This window comes from Dioscorea cayenensis, unplaced genomic scaffold (genome assembly GCF_009730915.1).
Source record: "Dioscorea cayenensis subsp. rotundata cultivar TDr96_F1 unplaced genomic scaffold, TDr96_F1_v2_PseudoChromosome.rev07_lg8_w22 25.fasta BLBR01000490.1, whole genome shotgun sequence".
Taxonomy (NCBI): domain Eukaryota; kingdom Viridiplantae; phylum Streptophyta; class Magnoliopsida; order Dioscoreales; family Dioscoreaceae; genus Dioscorea; species Dioscorea cayenensis.
In genome coordinates, this window is record NW_024086881.1 from 51,081 (window position 1) to 65,333 (window position 14,253).

Genomic DNA, 14,253 nt, shown 5'->3' on the forward strand with positions numbered 1-14,253 from the left:
TTTCTTCTTTTTTTCTTTTTTTTTATGAGTGGCCGAAGTCCAAACATGACTTCGACAGTCCAACTCAATGAAAAATAAATTTCATGAATATGAGGAAAGATTCAACCATCTGATCGTCAACTTAAAAAACAACAATGAAGACCATCATACTTAACAAAATCTGATTTAAACTTTTGAATTTTTGTGAGAGGTAAATGAACTCAAACTTAATCTCCACCGTCCATATTGAAGATGAAAACGTCATGAGAATGTAGAAAATATTTCCAAAAAGATCCCAAAATGTTTAACTATTTGATCATCAACTTGATGACAAATAATTTCCATGATGATTATCAATGGATTTCACTGCTGAGTCACAAATTTATTTTGAAATTTTCTGATCTCAAAGCTTCAATAAAATTTTCAGATTAATCAGAGAAGTTATCATAGTCCGATTAAGCTTTGATCAACTTTGGTCATTTGAGGACAAATTTTTTGAATCTTAGCTTGAAGTTTAAATTTCTTTAAAAATCATTAGAACTCCAAATTTAATTTCAACCGTTCATATAATTAACTATTCTCATGTGTTTATGATGTAGTTAAAATTTCATGATGATCAAAGTTGATCTAAATACCCGATGAACTACTTGATCAAAACAACACTTTTATCAAAAACTACAGATTTTGCCTTCAAAAATTTTATCATTTCCTTGATTGTTCTTCTTTTTTTTTCCGATTTTTTTCCCGATTTTTTTCCTTTTTTTCTTTTCCTTTGACTTTTTTCTTTTTCTTTTTCCTTACTTGTCTTCTAGTTTCTTTTAAGATTTGCATGTAGTCTCTCAGAGCGAAATTTACAAGAATCATTTCAAAATTCATGGAATCATATCTTTATTCAAGTTGATAAAGAAAACAACATGATAGAATTTGTGTTTTGCCTCGAGAAGCATATATCATGCTTGACCAACTTGCTCAAACAAAAGCACTGGACGTTCCGTCATAGGCAACACAATTTTTTTATTTTACAACATGCTTTTATTCAAATGGAGAAGTGAAACAAAATAATGGAACTCGTAATTTGCCTCGAGAAGCATATATCATGCTTGACCAACTTGCTCAAACAAGAGCACTGGACATTCCTTCATAGACAATCACAAGTTTTTCTTATTCTTTCTTTGTTTTTTTTTTTACATTTTCATATCATAGATTACATGTACATCATGGATAATATTTTTTTAAGAAGCGTGCATTGATGGGTGACATAGGTTTTTTCCCATCGGCATTGACTAGCTGATAAGCTTCTCTTTCGTAGATGACCTCTATAATGTACATGCCATCCCATTGACTTGAACTTGCCCCAGCATGTTTGTTGGGGATGATTGGTTTTCTTAACACCCACACCATCTCTCCTTTTCTTGAAAGTTCGAATGCGAGCCATCTTATTGTAAGCTCGAGGCATTCTTGCTTTGTAGACTTCAAGATTCTATTGAGCCTCTATTTCTCATTTCATCTAAAGAATCAAGTTCATCCAAATGCAAGCGAACTTTGTCTTCATTTGTGAGTTCATTCTGTAAGGCAATTCTTAGAGATGGAATCTGTACTCCAAGTGGCAGAACAACTTCTATACCAAAAACCAACGAGTACGGTGTTGATTGAGTTGGCGTTCGATACGTTGTCCAGTATGCCCATAAAACTTCAGGAAGCCTTTTGTCCCAATCCCTTTGACTTTTTGAAACTGCTTTCTTCAATAATTTAGATAATGTTTTGTTGAATACTTCTGCGAGACCATTTGCTCTAGCATTATAGATTAAGGAATACCTCCAATCTATTTTGTGATGCTGAGCAAACCTTCCAACCTTGAAGCTTTTGAATGCTCGCTCGTTGTCAGAGATGATTCTTCGAGGCATTCCAAATTTATATAGCACATGGTCTTTAAAGAATTTGATGATGTTTTCTGCCTTTACTTGCTTTAAAGGAATGGTTTCCGCCCATCATTAAAAATAGTCAGTGGCAACTAATATAAAACGATGTCCTCTTGATGATGGAGGCTCAATAGGACCTATGACATTAGTCCCCCACATCTCGAAAGGCCATGAAGAGATTGTAGTGTGTAAAGGATTAGGATGTTGATGAATGAAATCCCCATGAGCTTGGCATAATTTGCACCATCTTGCATACTGTAGGCAATCATTGATCATGCTTGCCCAATAATACCCAATATGTTTGATCTTCAACCGCATCTTGGGTCCTGATTGGTGAGCTTCGCAGATACCAGAATGAACTTCATTCATAACTTCTTTAGACTCCTCCTTCAAGAGACATCTTAATAAGAGTTGATCATATGACCTTCGATAGAGAGCATTGTTAACAAGGGTAAACTTCATCGCCCTTTTCTTTAACTGCATCACCAGAGACTTTTCATCTGGAAGTTCACCATAGTTCAAGTATTTAATGAAAGGTTCCCTCCAATCATCTTCAGCCACTGTTAGAACTTCTTTTTTGAGTTTTTTGTTTTCTAACTCTTCATCAAAGCATGAACTCAAGACTCTCCTGTTTCAAATGGTGACTTGGATTTCCTCTTGATCTGGATCAGTTAACTCTTTTGCCAATTTGGCTAAGCAATCTGCTACTCCATTAACAGACCTGGAAACTTTCTCCAACTTAACATCAGGAATTTGCTTCAATAATTCAATAACTCTCTGATGATACTGAAGAAGCTCTTGCTTATAAGTCTTGAAACATTCTTCAATTTGATTTATAATAAGTTGTGAGTCATCATATATATGCAAACTTTGAATCCCCATCTTGATTGCTAGCTCCAATCCAGCAATAAGAGCTTCATATTGGGCCTCATTGTTAGTACATGGCTTCAGTAAGGAAAGAGAGTATCTTAGGACCCCACCCTCAGTAGAAATGAAGATGAGTCTAATGCCAGCTCTGATTTGAGGAATCTTGGGTCTAACAGCTGGTTAGATCGAAGAAGCCCCATCAAAGTACATCTTCCAACATTATTTTTCCTCTTTAATTGGCAAAGTCTCTTCATCATGGAGATCACATCTCAAGTAGGGGTGGACATGGGCCGGGCAGCCCATGGGTTGGCCCGAGCCCAGCCCAAAAAATACAAGGCCTGGGTTTAGAAAGTTGGCCCAAAGAGTTGGGTTGGGCTCAAATGTTTTGGCCCGATTAAATTTCGGGCTGGGTTTGGGTCAGATGAATTTTAACTCGACTCAACTCGGCCCGACCTGAATAATTAAATAATATATACAATAGGTTTGAAATAAGTCAAAATTAGGCAACTTTTTAGCCTTTGATTTATATAGAATTTATTGATAACATATAATATATTATTGATAATATTTGTTGATAATATTACTACTTATTTATATAGAATTTGTTTGAACCATTTATAATACTTGTGTTGTATTTTTTTTACTTGTATGAAAAAATCTTAGGGGTTGTAGTAGCAGTTTTATTTAGTTATTTCAACTATTTCAAAAAAAAATTATTTATTTTTTGGGTTGGGTTGGGTTGGGCCTGGGCCTAATGACAATCAAATGGGCCGGGTTTGGACCAAGACAATTTGGCCCGAACATGGTCTGACCCATGCCTAGCCCGAATATATGAGTTGTATTTTTGAGTCTAGCCCAGCCCAGACCCGACCCATCCCGGCCCATGTCTACCCCTAATCTCAAGAGAGATTCATCGGGGAAAGGATGCGCAACGAGAAAATATGCCAATGCTTGACCTTTGATTGCTTTTTATGGAGTATAAGTTTAACCGACCTACTTTGTGCTAATTACTAACCGATGCAGGTTTGACCGACTTACTTTGTCCTAAGTATTGACAGGTACAGGTTTGATCGTCCTACTTTGTGCTAATTACTGACCAGGGCAAGTTTGATCGACCTACTTTGTATAAATTACTGACTTGTACATGTTTGACCGTCCTACTTTATGCTAATTATTGACCGATGTAGGTTTGACCGACCTACTTTGAACTAATTACTGACCAGCACAGTTTGACCGACCAACTTTGTGCTGATTACTGACCGATGCAGGTTTGACCATCCTACTTTGTACTAAGTACTGACCGGTGCAGGTTTGACCTTCCTACTTTGTACTAATTAATTACCGATGCAAGTTTGGCCAACCTACTTTGTACTAATTATTGACCGGTGCATGTTTGACCTACCTACTTTGTGCTAATTACTAACTAGTGCAGGTTTGATCGATCTACTTTGTGCTAATTACTGACCGTTGCAGATTTGATCGACCTACTTTGTATAAATTACTAATCGGTGCAGGTTTGACCGTCCAACTTTGTAGTAATTACATACAAGTGCAAGTCTTACCATCCTAATTACTGACCAGTGCATGTTTGACCAGTCCTACTTTGTACTAAATAATTCTCGTAATAATTTTTTACAAGTGCAAGTTTGACCGTTTTATTTTTAATATTCTTCGGGATTCATAATTTTTTTTAAAAATAAAACATTAATATATATATCTCAACTATTATTTTTTAGTTAAAAAATTAATTATATAAAAAAAATTGTTTAAATCTTAATGGCAGCATGAAACCGTTAAGAATTTTTTTTTTAAAAAAAGGGATAACCGGAGTTAGTTAATCTCCCGTTTTCTAATTTTTTTTTATTAAAAAAATAAAAACCAAGAAAACGGGAGAACCTCTCCTGTTTTTTATATTTTAAAAAAAAATTAAAAAGGTTGAAAACAGAAAAGTTTTCCATTTTCCCCAAAAAGCCCAACTTTCGTAGTTACATATTAAATATTAAATATGTAGAAATGTACAAATAAAAAAAATATATATAGGACATTTTTCTATTTCCATCAATTACTAAATAATAGATTTTATTAATTGGATTCATGTACAACCCCAAATTTATAGTGGTATATAGAAAATATTTACGGCTGTTTTTCATTAGTATATATGCAGTGAAAATTTCTCTTTGCAAAACATGATATTTTAACCTCAAAATTGATTTTTTAATAAATAAAATTTAATTGCTAAATGAGTTTTGAGGTTAAAATAATTGATTTTTTTTTTGGCAAATTTTTATATACCCACAACAATGGATGGTTTGTGAGTTTATATACACTAAGGGTTGTTTGGTTTATAGAAGTGGGATGGAAGTGAGAAAGTAAGGAACCCCAGTTCGGTAAAAGTCTCACTTCTACATGGAAGTGTCACTTCCTGCTGTTTGGTTGCACACTAAAGTCATGCACTTCTGTCACACTTTTCATGTTTGGTTTATAGAAGTGAAAGCTTGGAACTCTCACTTCAAGACTTCCATGTGTTTAGCTGGTATGGAAGTAAGTATAAAATCACCACTTTCTCATAATGGTGTGGTTACCAACCCATACCTGAAAATTTATTAAAAATAATTTTTTATGTAAATTTCTAAATTGTATAAATAATTTGTTTTCCATTGTAAATTTTACCAAAAACTACATTTGAATATGGTATTCAAATGCAGACAAATATCTAAGTGAACATCAACACATTGGAATCACTCAAATTTCATAAATTTTTTTATAAGACATCCAGGTTTTAAAAAGCAACAACATAAGCACTAATAACTGAAAACACCACAAAACTCTGTGTTGAATTTGTAAACATACTCCAGTATTCAGCACATAAATAGTATTTTCCTATCAGAGAAACAAAAATTTTTTAAAAAAAATTCAAGGAATTGAATGGGAAAAAAATATATGAAAAGATAACACTTTTGGCTATGGGTTTTTAGATTTGGGAAAAAAACTCACCTACGAAGAGAAGGTCGAGCTAACCGCACTCCAAATCTGTCCACCGCCGGATGAAAAGTTCAGTCAAAACCTGATGAACAGGAAAGAAAAACTTTTAACTCTTGCAAGAGCTCAAATACAGAAAAAGAAGATTTTAATGGTGGTTTAAAGGTAGATCTAACCCTTGAAAACCCATGAAAATATGGGAAGAAAAAGGCAGCAATCAGGAGACGACGACGCGATTAGGGTTTTCGAGTGGGGAGGGTTATCACAACAACGTATATTATAGAAGTGGGAGTTTGGTGTCACTTTAATAAATATTTTAAAAAAATTTTAAAAAATCACAAAAGTTGGATTTCGTAAATTTTTTCTCTGAAGTCAAAACCCAGAAGTAACGTTTTTTAGAAGTGGGACTTGCCACTTCTAATCTCACTACCACCAACCAAACTCATGGAAGTGTTCGGAATTGAGCCACTTCCATCACTTCTGGGCTCACTACCATGAATCAAACACACCCTAAAATTAAATATATAAATGACTAAAAATTCTCAATATATTTTCATCATGGTTATATAACTTTCTAAATTTTTTATTTATTTTGTAGTTCTTGTTTTTGAATTTTTCTAGTTTTTAATGTGGGCAATAATTTTCGTATTTAATAATACTTATCAAGATAAATATTTTATGTAGCAAAAAATATAAAAAGAACTTAAACAAATTTAAAATTTTTTATCAACACCTTTTAGTTTATTGGTTTAGTTCCCCCTTGACAAAACGTTCATTTTAAAGAGGACTCAAAATCTCTTGTATGAGTGTTGGTTTCGTTGAAGACCCAAGATCAATCCTCAAAAACTTATGTAAGATGACGAGGGACGGATGTTAGTTGAGTTTACTCCACACTTGTGCACATCCTGATATAAACTTATCATATTTTCAAAAATATATATATATATATATAGAAAATTTCCAAATTAAAAGGCCCAAAAAGGACACTGTCCGCGCGGGAGCAGAGCATCAGCGATTTGGTGTTCCTGAGAACTCCCGCGTTCGGTGCTCTTCGTCGGAAGGGGCGAAAAACTAGGGTTTCTCAAATCAATCCATTTGGGATCCAAGAAGACAAGCATGGCAGAAGAGCTTCTCGGCATCTCCAAATTCAAGCTCCACCTCCTCGCCTTCATCTCCGAAGCTCGAGATCTCAGAGTAAATCCCTACATCTCTCTCTCGCTTTCCTCCCTTTCTTTGCCATTTTCCCTTACCCTCTTTCCTCTCCAACAGGATAGTGAGCGTTGTGCTAGAGAAAAGCTCTTGCATTCCGCTCAGGTGCCATCTCTTTCTCTCTCTCTCTCGATTCATTCCCATTGATTCATCTTTGGGTTCTGGATTTTGATCTTGTTTGGCTGGTGTTTGTTTGGATTTTTAGAGAGAAAAGAAAATTGAAGCTGAGTGCGCTCAGAAGGTGAAAGGATTGCAAATGGAGGTAGCCTCACGAGATGAAGTGATTTCTGAAGCTTGAATCCGAGGTTAGACCTTTTTCAACCTAACACTGCATGATAATTTTTCATAAATTTTCCTCTTAAAATCTTCTATTTTTGTATCCATTTTGTTAGTATTAGTTTTATATTTTAAAGTTTATATTTTTTTAGGCTTTAAAATTGATTGATATGATTTAAATCCCTTGTTCTTGTTGGAGCAATATGCAAACCGTATTAACATGATTAAATGATCCCTTTGTTCTTGTTGGTAATATATCATTACCGCGAACCAAACCGATACTCTCAGAGCACTGTAGCACATATTGCCAACTTTTGTTGAATTGGTTTGAGTGTAATTTTGGGTTGGGTCTTGTTTTGGCATAGTTCTTCATTGGACCTAGATATAGTTCAACTCCAACAATTCTTAGTTCCATTTCTTTAAAAACAATATATTTTATAACAATCTTCTTCATTCTTTTAAACAAATGTGTTTTACTATGATAATCTCTAACTTGAAATAATGTTCTTCACATGTCACTATATGTATGCGCACATATATACACATGTTTCCATTTTTCATTAAATTGCATCGTGGATGTTCTCAGGTATTTGGATACCTAACATCCATATTGATGTCTTATGTCTTATTAACACTGTTTTTGGTTACACAAACCTTGACTTCATTATTTAAATGTATGCAAGACTCTTCTTGAAGCGTATTCTAGCTTATTCTTATAAGCTTTCTACCTACAACTTCAAAAGTTAGTTATCCAGAAGCTCTCTTATTTTAGAAGTTCAAAAGCTAAATCATATGCTCATTTTGTTTATGCATTATCATCGTGCATTTAGTTTATATAAATTGAAGGACTATAACTAGATTTGTGTTTGCTTACTCTTTATAGGTGAAATTCCTTAAGACCGAGAGTGCATTGCTAGGAAAACGGGAAAATGAGCTAAAGGAGATGATAAATGATTTGCTTCAATCAAGAGACACCTTTTTAAGTGTCTATCAGGCTAGTTTATTTCTTAATTTATTTATTATTATTATTATTATTTTGATAAAAGCGACAAGCGTTGCCCCACAAAAAGGTTATCAAAGAAACATATAGGTACAGTGATGCACCAGCTATGGTGACTTAACGACTCTCTAGGGATTTACTATATGAGGTGTGCTTATACACGGGGGAATGATGGCTTGTCACGTGTGCCCAAAATGATATATCAGTGACCATAACCCCACAATGGTAAATTCCCCTGCCTTGCAACTTAGATGGGTGGAGAATACCCTCTTCCCCCAGAAGGGACCTAATAAATAGTGGATGAACATTACTACTACAATACTTATACATTATATTTGTTCTGATTGGATCTTCATAGTGAGACATATTAAAATATACAGAGCTGAAAATTGATTTATGTGTTTTAAGACCAGTATTGAATTTATTGATTTAGTGGTCAATTTTGCCATGTTCTGGAGCTACAAGTTAGAGACCTTTTACTTTAAGGATAAATTGTTCAAGAAGCAAGGATTTTTGCCCGTATGTGACTTGTTTACAAACTTGGGATGAACTGGTAGCACCTTAGGCCTGATATCATATAAGCGGTACTTGTTGTCAATGAAGTAAAATTTTACTATTGATGTTCCTTTGTATGTGTTATAACTCCTATTATGATTGTATAGACATTAATCCTTTAAAGATGTTGATTGACAAAGACTTCAAATGCGTCAAGGCAGTGCAAGTTGAGCCTTCACATGTTATTAAACTAGTTTATCACTTGAAGAAGCTCCTCTGCTGTCTTATGCAACTTTTGAGCAAACATGCTAGCCCTGGAGCTATAAATTCCAGCTAAAGCCCATTTGATTTATATTATATTTATATATATATGAATTTAAATCCTCTATGGACGTCCATAGATAATAAATCTATGGACGTCCTGTTCATCAATGTAGCCGTTGGGATCCAACGGCATTCCAGCTAATACTGTTCATTATATTGTTCCAAACAGTAATTATTGTATATGTTATTGTAGTTACTACCGTTCATCAATGTTACCCGTTAGATTAAGATCCAACGGCTGATAATGGACGTTTATAGATTTCTTATCTATGGAAGTCCATAGAGGATTGACCATCTCTCTATATGTATTATATGCAATAATAATTAATAAGGAAAAGACTATGTTCCCTAAGAAGTTACAAAAGTAATTTCCCTCTGACTTTTACATTTATTTGTAGGTCTTTTCTTTTTCAAAACTTTCTCCATGGGTCTGTGGTGCTTCTTTTCACCTTTTCACTAAAATGTGATTTTGAAACTATTGCTTTGTCTATTTTTATGTGGGAGACATGTTGTCATGTCCCTATCTGAGGGTATAACAGCTTTATCTTCTTTTATTCTTTAGTTTCTCCTTGCGCTTCTTTTCCTTCTTTCCTAGATTTTTGTGTATCTCCTTTCTTGAAATTGGCTGAAATTTTTATTAAAAAATTGATTAAGTGAAGTACTCAAGTTTTTGTACGTGAGTGTTTCTTTTTGGGTTTTTCTTACCTAATCTTAAATTTTTTAAATAGGCTTTATAGTTGTGTTGCCATCACGTCAATTGCTTAGTCAGCACAAACCTATTGATTGGGTGATGATATATATATATATTCTGATTTTTTGAGCAACATGAAAATTGTTCTTTTTGTGGGATGCTCCGTGTGTGAAATGCTAAAACGCTACACAACCTTTTTTTTATTTTAATTTTTTAAAAGGGTTTTGGGCTGTTTGAGGTTTCAACTCTATTTATATTATATATATATATATTTGTTTAAACACCAACAATCATTTTTTTCTGGGGTCTTAGGTTGTTCAGCTTGTCATATGCCAAAGCAGAGGTTTGAACAAGATATGAGATTCTTGGGTCAAGCTTATTAATAGAAAAAGCTTGTCATTGTTGTTGGATGTTTCTTGGGATGATTGATACTTTTTTTTTTTTTTAATTTGAGGGTTGTTTTGTGTTTGTCTTGGTTTTTTGGAGTTAAAATTTAAAAGGATATAATAAGTTATTATATTGTACCCAAAATTACATTTAAACTCTAGTTAGAATCGTACGGTTAATCTTACGATTCATATCATTTTTCATTCTCGAATCTTATAAAAGAATCGAAATTGATCTAGAATCGTGAATGAATCGTTTGAATCTGTATCGAATCGGTCGAATTGAATCGAGAAGATCAACGATTCCTAGTTAATACAAGTTTTGAATTAATAAAAAAAAATATCAAAGGAAAAGGAAGAATAAAAAGAGTAAGAAACATAGGAGGAAGGAGAAATTTTGTTGTTTTATTTCAACATCCAAAGGCATTTTATACCATCTCTTCATCTTTCTTGACATTCTTCTCTTTTTCCGATCAACTATTTTAATTATTATAAAAGTTTTTTAAATTAGTGATTATTTAATTAATCTTTAAATTTGTTATCCAAAAACAAATTCAAAGATTAATTAAAAGATAATGCTTTTTTTTTTAATTTTAATATCAAATTAATTTGTTATCTTAAAACTCTTGTTATGGAAATAAATCTTTTTAATTTAAAAACTAATCTTTAACATAATTTAATCTTTTTGTGATTATTCTATTAATTTTTAAATCTGAACTATTTTTGAAATAACTAATGTCTTTTTTAAATATATACATGTTTGCTTAATACTTGAAAATGTCTTCTAAGCTCAAAATAGGATCTCAAATTAAGAAAATGTTTTCCAAACTAGTTTATATTTAATTCATGACTTAGAATTTTTATTTTTTTATTTTTTATATAATCATGTTATATATATATATATATATGACTTTGAAATGTTGAACCGAATCTAACGATTAGATTCGATTTAGTTAAAGAGGGAAAAGGAAAAGAAGGGATATATAATAATATGATTTATCAATTATAACCTTATTATCAAATAAAAATGTTACTTATTCCTATTCAAGTGTATGCTCCATCAATATCTCGAGAGATGTTCATGCCTTGAGTAGGTAAGCGTTGTAAATATTGAAATTATATAGGGTGCCAACAAAGTGGAAAGAGGTCAAGAAAAGATGTGACACTTTTGCTAGTGATGGGTTTTGTAATTAATTGAAATTAAGATTATTTTCCTTGTTTTAGAACCTCAAATGTCCGGCGATCTTTTTTTAGTGTTTTAGGCTTTGTAACTGATTTTCATTTGTGTATTCGAACCATTGCGTCAAATTTTGGGCAAATCTTTACAGCTTTATGCTTTGTAGTTTAGAGTTGGTATACATGTTTTATACAAATCTCCTGCTTTATTGGTATTCGTTATTCCAAATCACTAGATTAATAAGGAAAATTTGTGGATGTGTATACTCCCTATAATATTCAATTGCTTCCTCGAAGGCTTTAAGCTGTTATCAAAAAACTAATGTGAATTGTGGTAACTGCCATACAACTTCTTGTGATCGTAATTATGATAATTTAAGCTTAATGAAGTTACGAAGTTATACCCATCTTTCTTATTTAAAAACTATGCGCATGCCATAGTTGGATATTTGGAGGAAATAATCTGTCAAACTTATGATCTGGATGCAGGAATCTACCAGTGAATTGAGGCATACAATTGAAAAAAGAGACAAAATGCTTGCTGTTCTCTCGGAAAAGATTCAGGCACATATGCTTGTGCTTGATTCAATAAGGAAGGAAGCTGCTTCTGTCAAAGATGTTGTAGATAACATTAAGCAACTTGTTATTGAAAAGGAACAAGTAGGCATGTTTTCAATATCTCTACAGCTATGCTTACATCTATAGCCATGCTAAAGATAACAATTGCATCCGTGTGGTCGATCTTTTCTCTGACCTATTATGTTGTATGATTTGACATTGCTTCTACCTTTCCTCATATGCAGCTACTGTATTGAAGTTGAAGATGGAGAAGGTCTCAGAATTTAAGAAGGATTTTGTTGGTGAGTATGGTATATCTATAGTTCTCATTTTATATGTCTTGGAGGTATAATGTGTGATTCATCGTATATAACTTAATTGCGGGATGTAGTTGGAAAAAGAAAATATCCATAAACCTATTTCTTCTTGCTGATCTTTGTGCATAATGGTCAAGCTGAGTTATAGACTTTATTAAATTATTTAGCAAATGTTCTTCTCTGACAGTTTTGTGGATTTTTATCTTTGTTAGTTGCTAATTCTCATTTAGAGGCATCATAACTTAGGTTGCAACTCTCTGAAGTCAATAGTTAGACATACTTGGAAAGGTAATTAGGCAGTACTCCTCATGTATGTATATATATAGCATTACATAAATGATCTCTTTTTGAATTTGAAGAGGTAAATCTAGATGACCAATATTTTCTTTTAGTCTGTTCATATGATTTCATTTGATATATGAGTTGGTGGGCATAGTTAATGTAAGAAAAATGTGGGTAATTACCAATCCTGTTACCTTGAAATCTATACCTTGAAGCAGTATGAGATATTTAAACTGCACTATTTATAGTAAACTAGATTTTGGCTTGGCCTTATGCTAGCTTAAATAAGTTTAAAATGTGAAGTTTACTTCAATGGTTGTGACATTGGAGAACTTATTTAGTCAAGAATTTTTCGTTTTTGCTAGAATCATAGAGAATTGATGTCCCATGAGATGGTTCTTACAAAGTAATGTAGAAGCTTGAATTTGAGCAAAATTAACATGCAAGCCATCCTTAAGCTGAACTGATTGATATACTAGTATTTTGCATGAGTATCTTGAAGAACCATTCATATTTCTGTCCATGAAATTTGAATGGATAACTTATCTCTTGTGCTTCTTTGCAAAGTTAGCCCTCTAAGGCTTTGCTTATCGCTTTTCCAATATTGAAAAGAACTTTCCTATCATCAGATATTTGGGTAGCATGAAGTGGACATTGGCATTTTACAAGAAAATGTTTTAAGAAAACTGAAAGTTAAAAATGAACTAGAGAATGGGTAAAAGCTTGAAATTACAGCTTTTAACAATAGCTCTTTAGTATTTTCAAAGGCTCTTCCTCTTATTTTAGAAATTGCTTCTCTAAAAATGGGTCTAACATGCTCTTAATAGTTTATTTGTTATCTAATTTGTTTGTTGTATGTAATTGCTGACAAATGCTACCTTCATTGAGGAGAAGGTTATGTCTTACTGTATTAGCAAATGCACCATTTTGGAAGAGAGGTTCATCTTCCAAGTATGTATGTTTGCAAGTAAAGAGAAGTTTTGCTTTGGGGCTTAGTATAAGAACCTAAGTCTGGCCCAGCTCTGGCAGTGGGCTTTGGTGGGTCAAATTTTAAGAATTTTATCAAGCAAATCATCTGGTTAGGTTGGAGCCTAGCAGTCATGATACAATATCTATCTTACAAACGAAAGTTTGAAGTTGCCTTCATTTTATTTCTTCCGGTTTAGTCAACATTCCTTCGTGTTAATACTATTTATTTGCTCTTCCAACTAGACAAAATCCATTTTCTAGAGAACAAGCTTAGTGAGTATAAAGCTGGAACTTCGTAGAAGGGAGATTAATCTTTGAACTTAAAGAGCACCTTGCAGCTGAGAAAATTGGAAGTAATCTTCATTCACGAGTAGAAGAAATATCCGACTTGTTCTTTACTTTATCATTATTACTTAACAGAGCTTACTTTGGGCCTTCAGTTGATTCTGCCTTCCTTTACTAGTATTACCTCCAGAGAACTCTACTGGTGAAAGAAGAACTTATCCAAAGACTGACTTCAGAGAAGCAGGTCTATAAAACTAAATGGCCATGTATTTCCTGTTTGAGGGTGTTATTCTGATATCAAAAGGACTTCACTTCAGGCATTGCATCTCGAGCTGCAGAACTTGCAAGTTATTCTGCAAAGGATTCAATGCAGTTTCATAAAAATGAGTGTGGAGGTTGGGTATTTATATAAGATAATTAATGGCCTCAACAGCAACCATTCAGATTGTCTATGTTACTATTTACACTCAAGACTCAACCCATAATGGGAAGGGTTTGTTTGTCTCTGTTCTTTTCTGTAGTTCTTATAGCAATACGTAAT

The 14,253-nt window shown here is 33.2% G+C and overlaps 2 protein-coding genes across 3 annotated transcripts; one reads left to right on the forward strand and one right to left on the reverse strand.

The window, feature by feature from the left end:
- Positions 1-1,451: 1,451 nt before the first annotated feature.
- On the reverse strand, positions 1,452-1,883 carry LOC120254555. Its single transcript, XM_039262651.1, has one exon. The coding sequence runs from the start codon at positions 1,881-1,883 to the stop codon at positions 1,452-1,454; it is 432 nt and encodes a 143-aa protein (XP_039118585.1).
- Positions 1,884-6,738: 4,855 nt separating this feature from the next.
- Positions 6,739-13,737, forward strand: LOC120254554. Of its 2 annotated transcripts, XM_039262648.1 has the most exons (7): positions 6,739-6,938; positions 7,014-7,058; positions 7,159-7,258; positions 8,113-8,223; positions 11,791-11,965; positions 12,105-12,161; positions 13,671-13,737. In XM_039262648.1, exons 4-7 carry the CDS (start codon positions 8,173-8,175, stop codon positions 13,724-13,726), a joined length of 339 nt encoding a protein of 112 aa, XP_039118582.1. In that variant the 5' UTR covers positions 6,739-6,938; positions 7,014-7,058; positions 7,159-7,258; positions 8,113-8,172; the 3' UTR covers positions 13,727-13,737. The 2 variants fall into 2 exon arrangements, with proteins under 2 accessions (XP_039118582.1, XP_039118584.1); XM_039262650.1 differs by lacking the exons at positions 6,739-6,938; positions 7,014-7,058; positions 7,159-7,258; positions 8,113-8,223 and adding an exon at positions 8,346-8,454.
- Positions 13,738-14,253: the final 516 nt, after the last annotated feature.

What these genes read in the sequence shown, in the direction of transcription:
- LOC120254555 (XM_039262651.1), bottom strand. Translation starts at nt 1,883, where the DNA reads ATGCCTCGAAGAATCATCTCTGACAACGAGCGAGCATTCAAAAGCTTC.
- LOC120254554 (XM_039262648.1), top strand. Translation starts at nt 8,173, where the DNA reads ATGATAAATGATTTGCTTCAATCAAGAGACACCTTTTTAAGTGTCTAT. An exon ending in CCTTTTTAAGTGTCTATCAG is followed by an intron (nt 8,224 to 11,790) that starts GCTAGTTTATTT and finishes ATCTGGATGCAG; the next exon opens with GAATCTACCAGTGAATTGAG. An exon ending in ATTTAAGAAGGATTTTGTTG is followed by an intron (nt 12,162 to 13,670) that starts GTGAGTATGGTA and finishes TCTTCCAACTAG; the next exon opens with ACAAAATCCATTTTCTAGAG.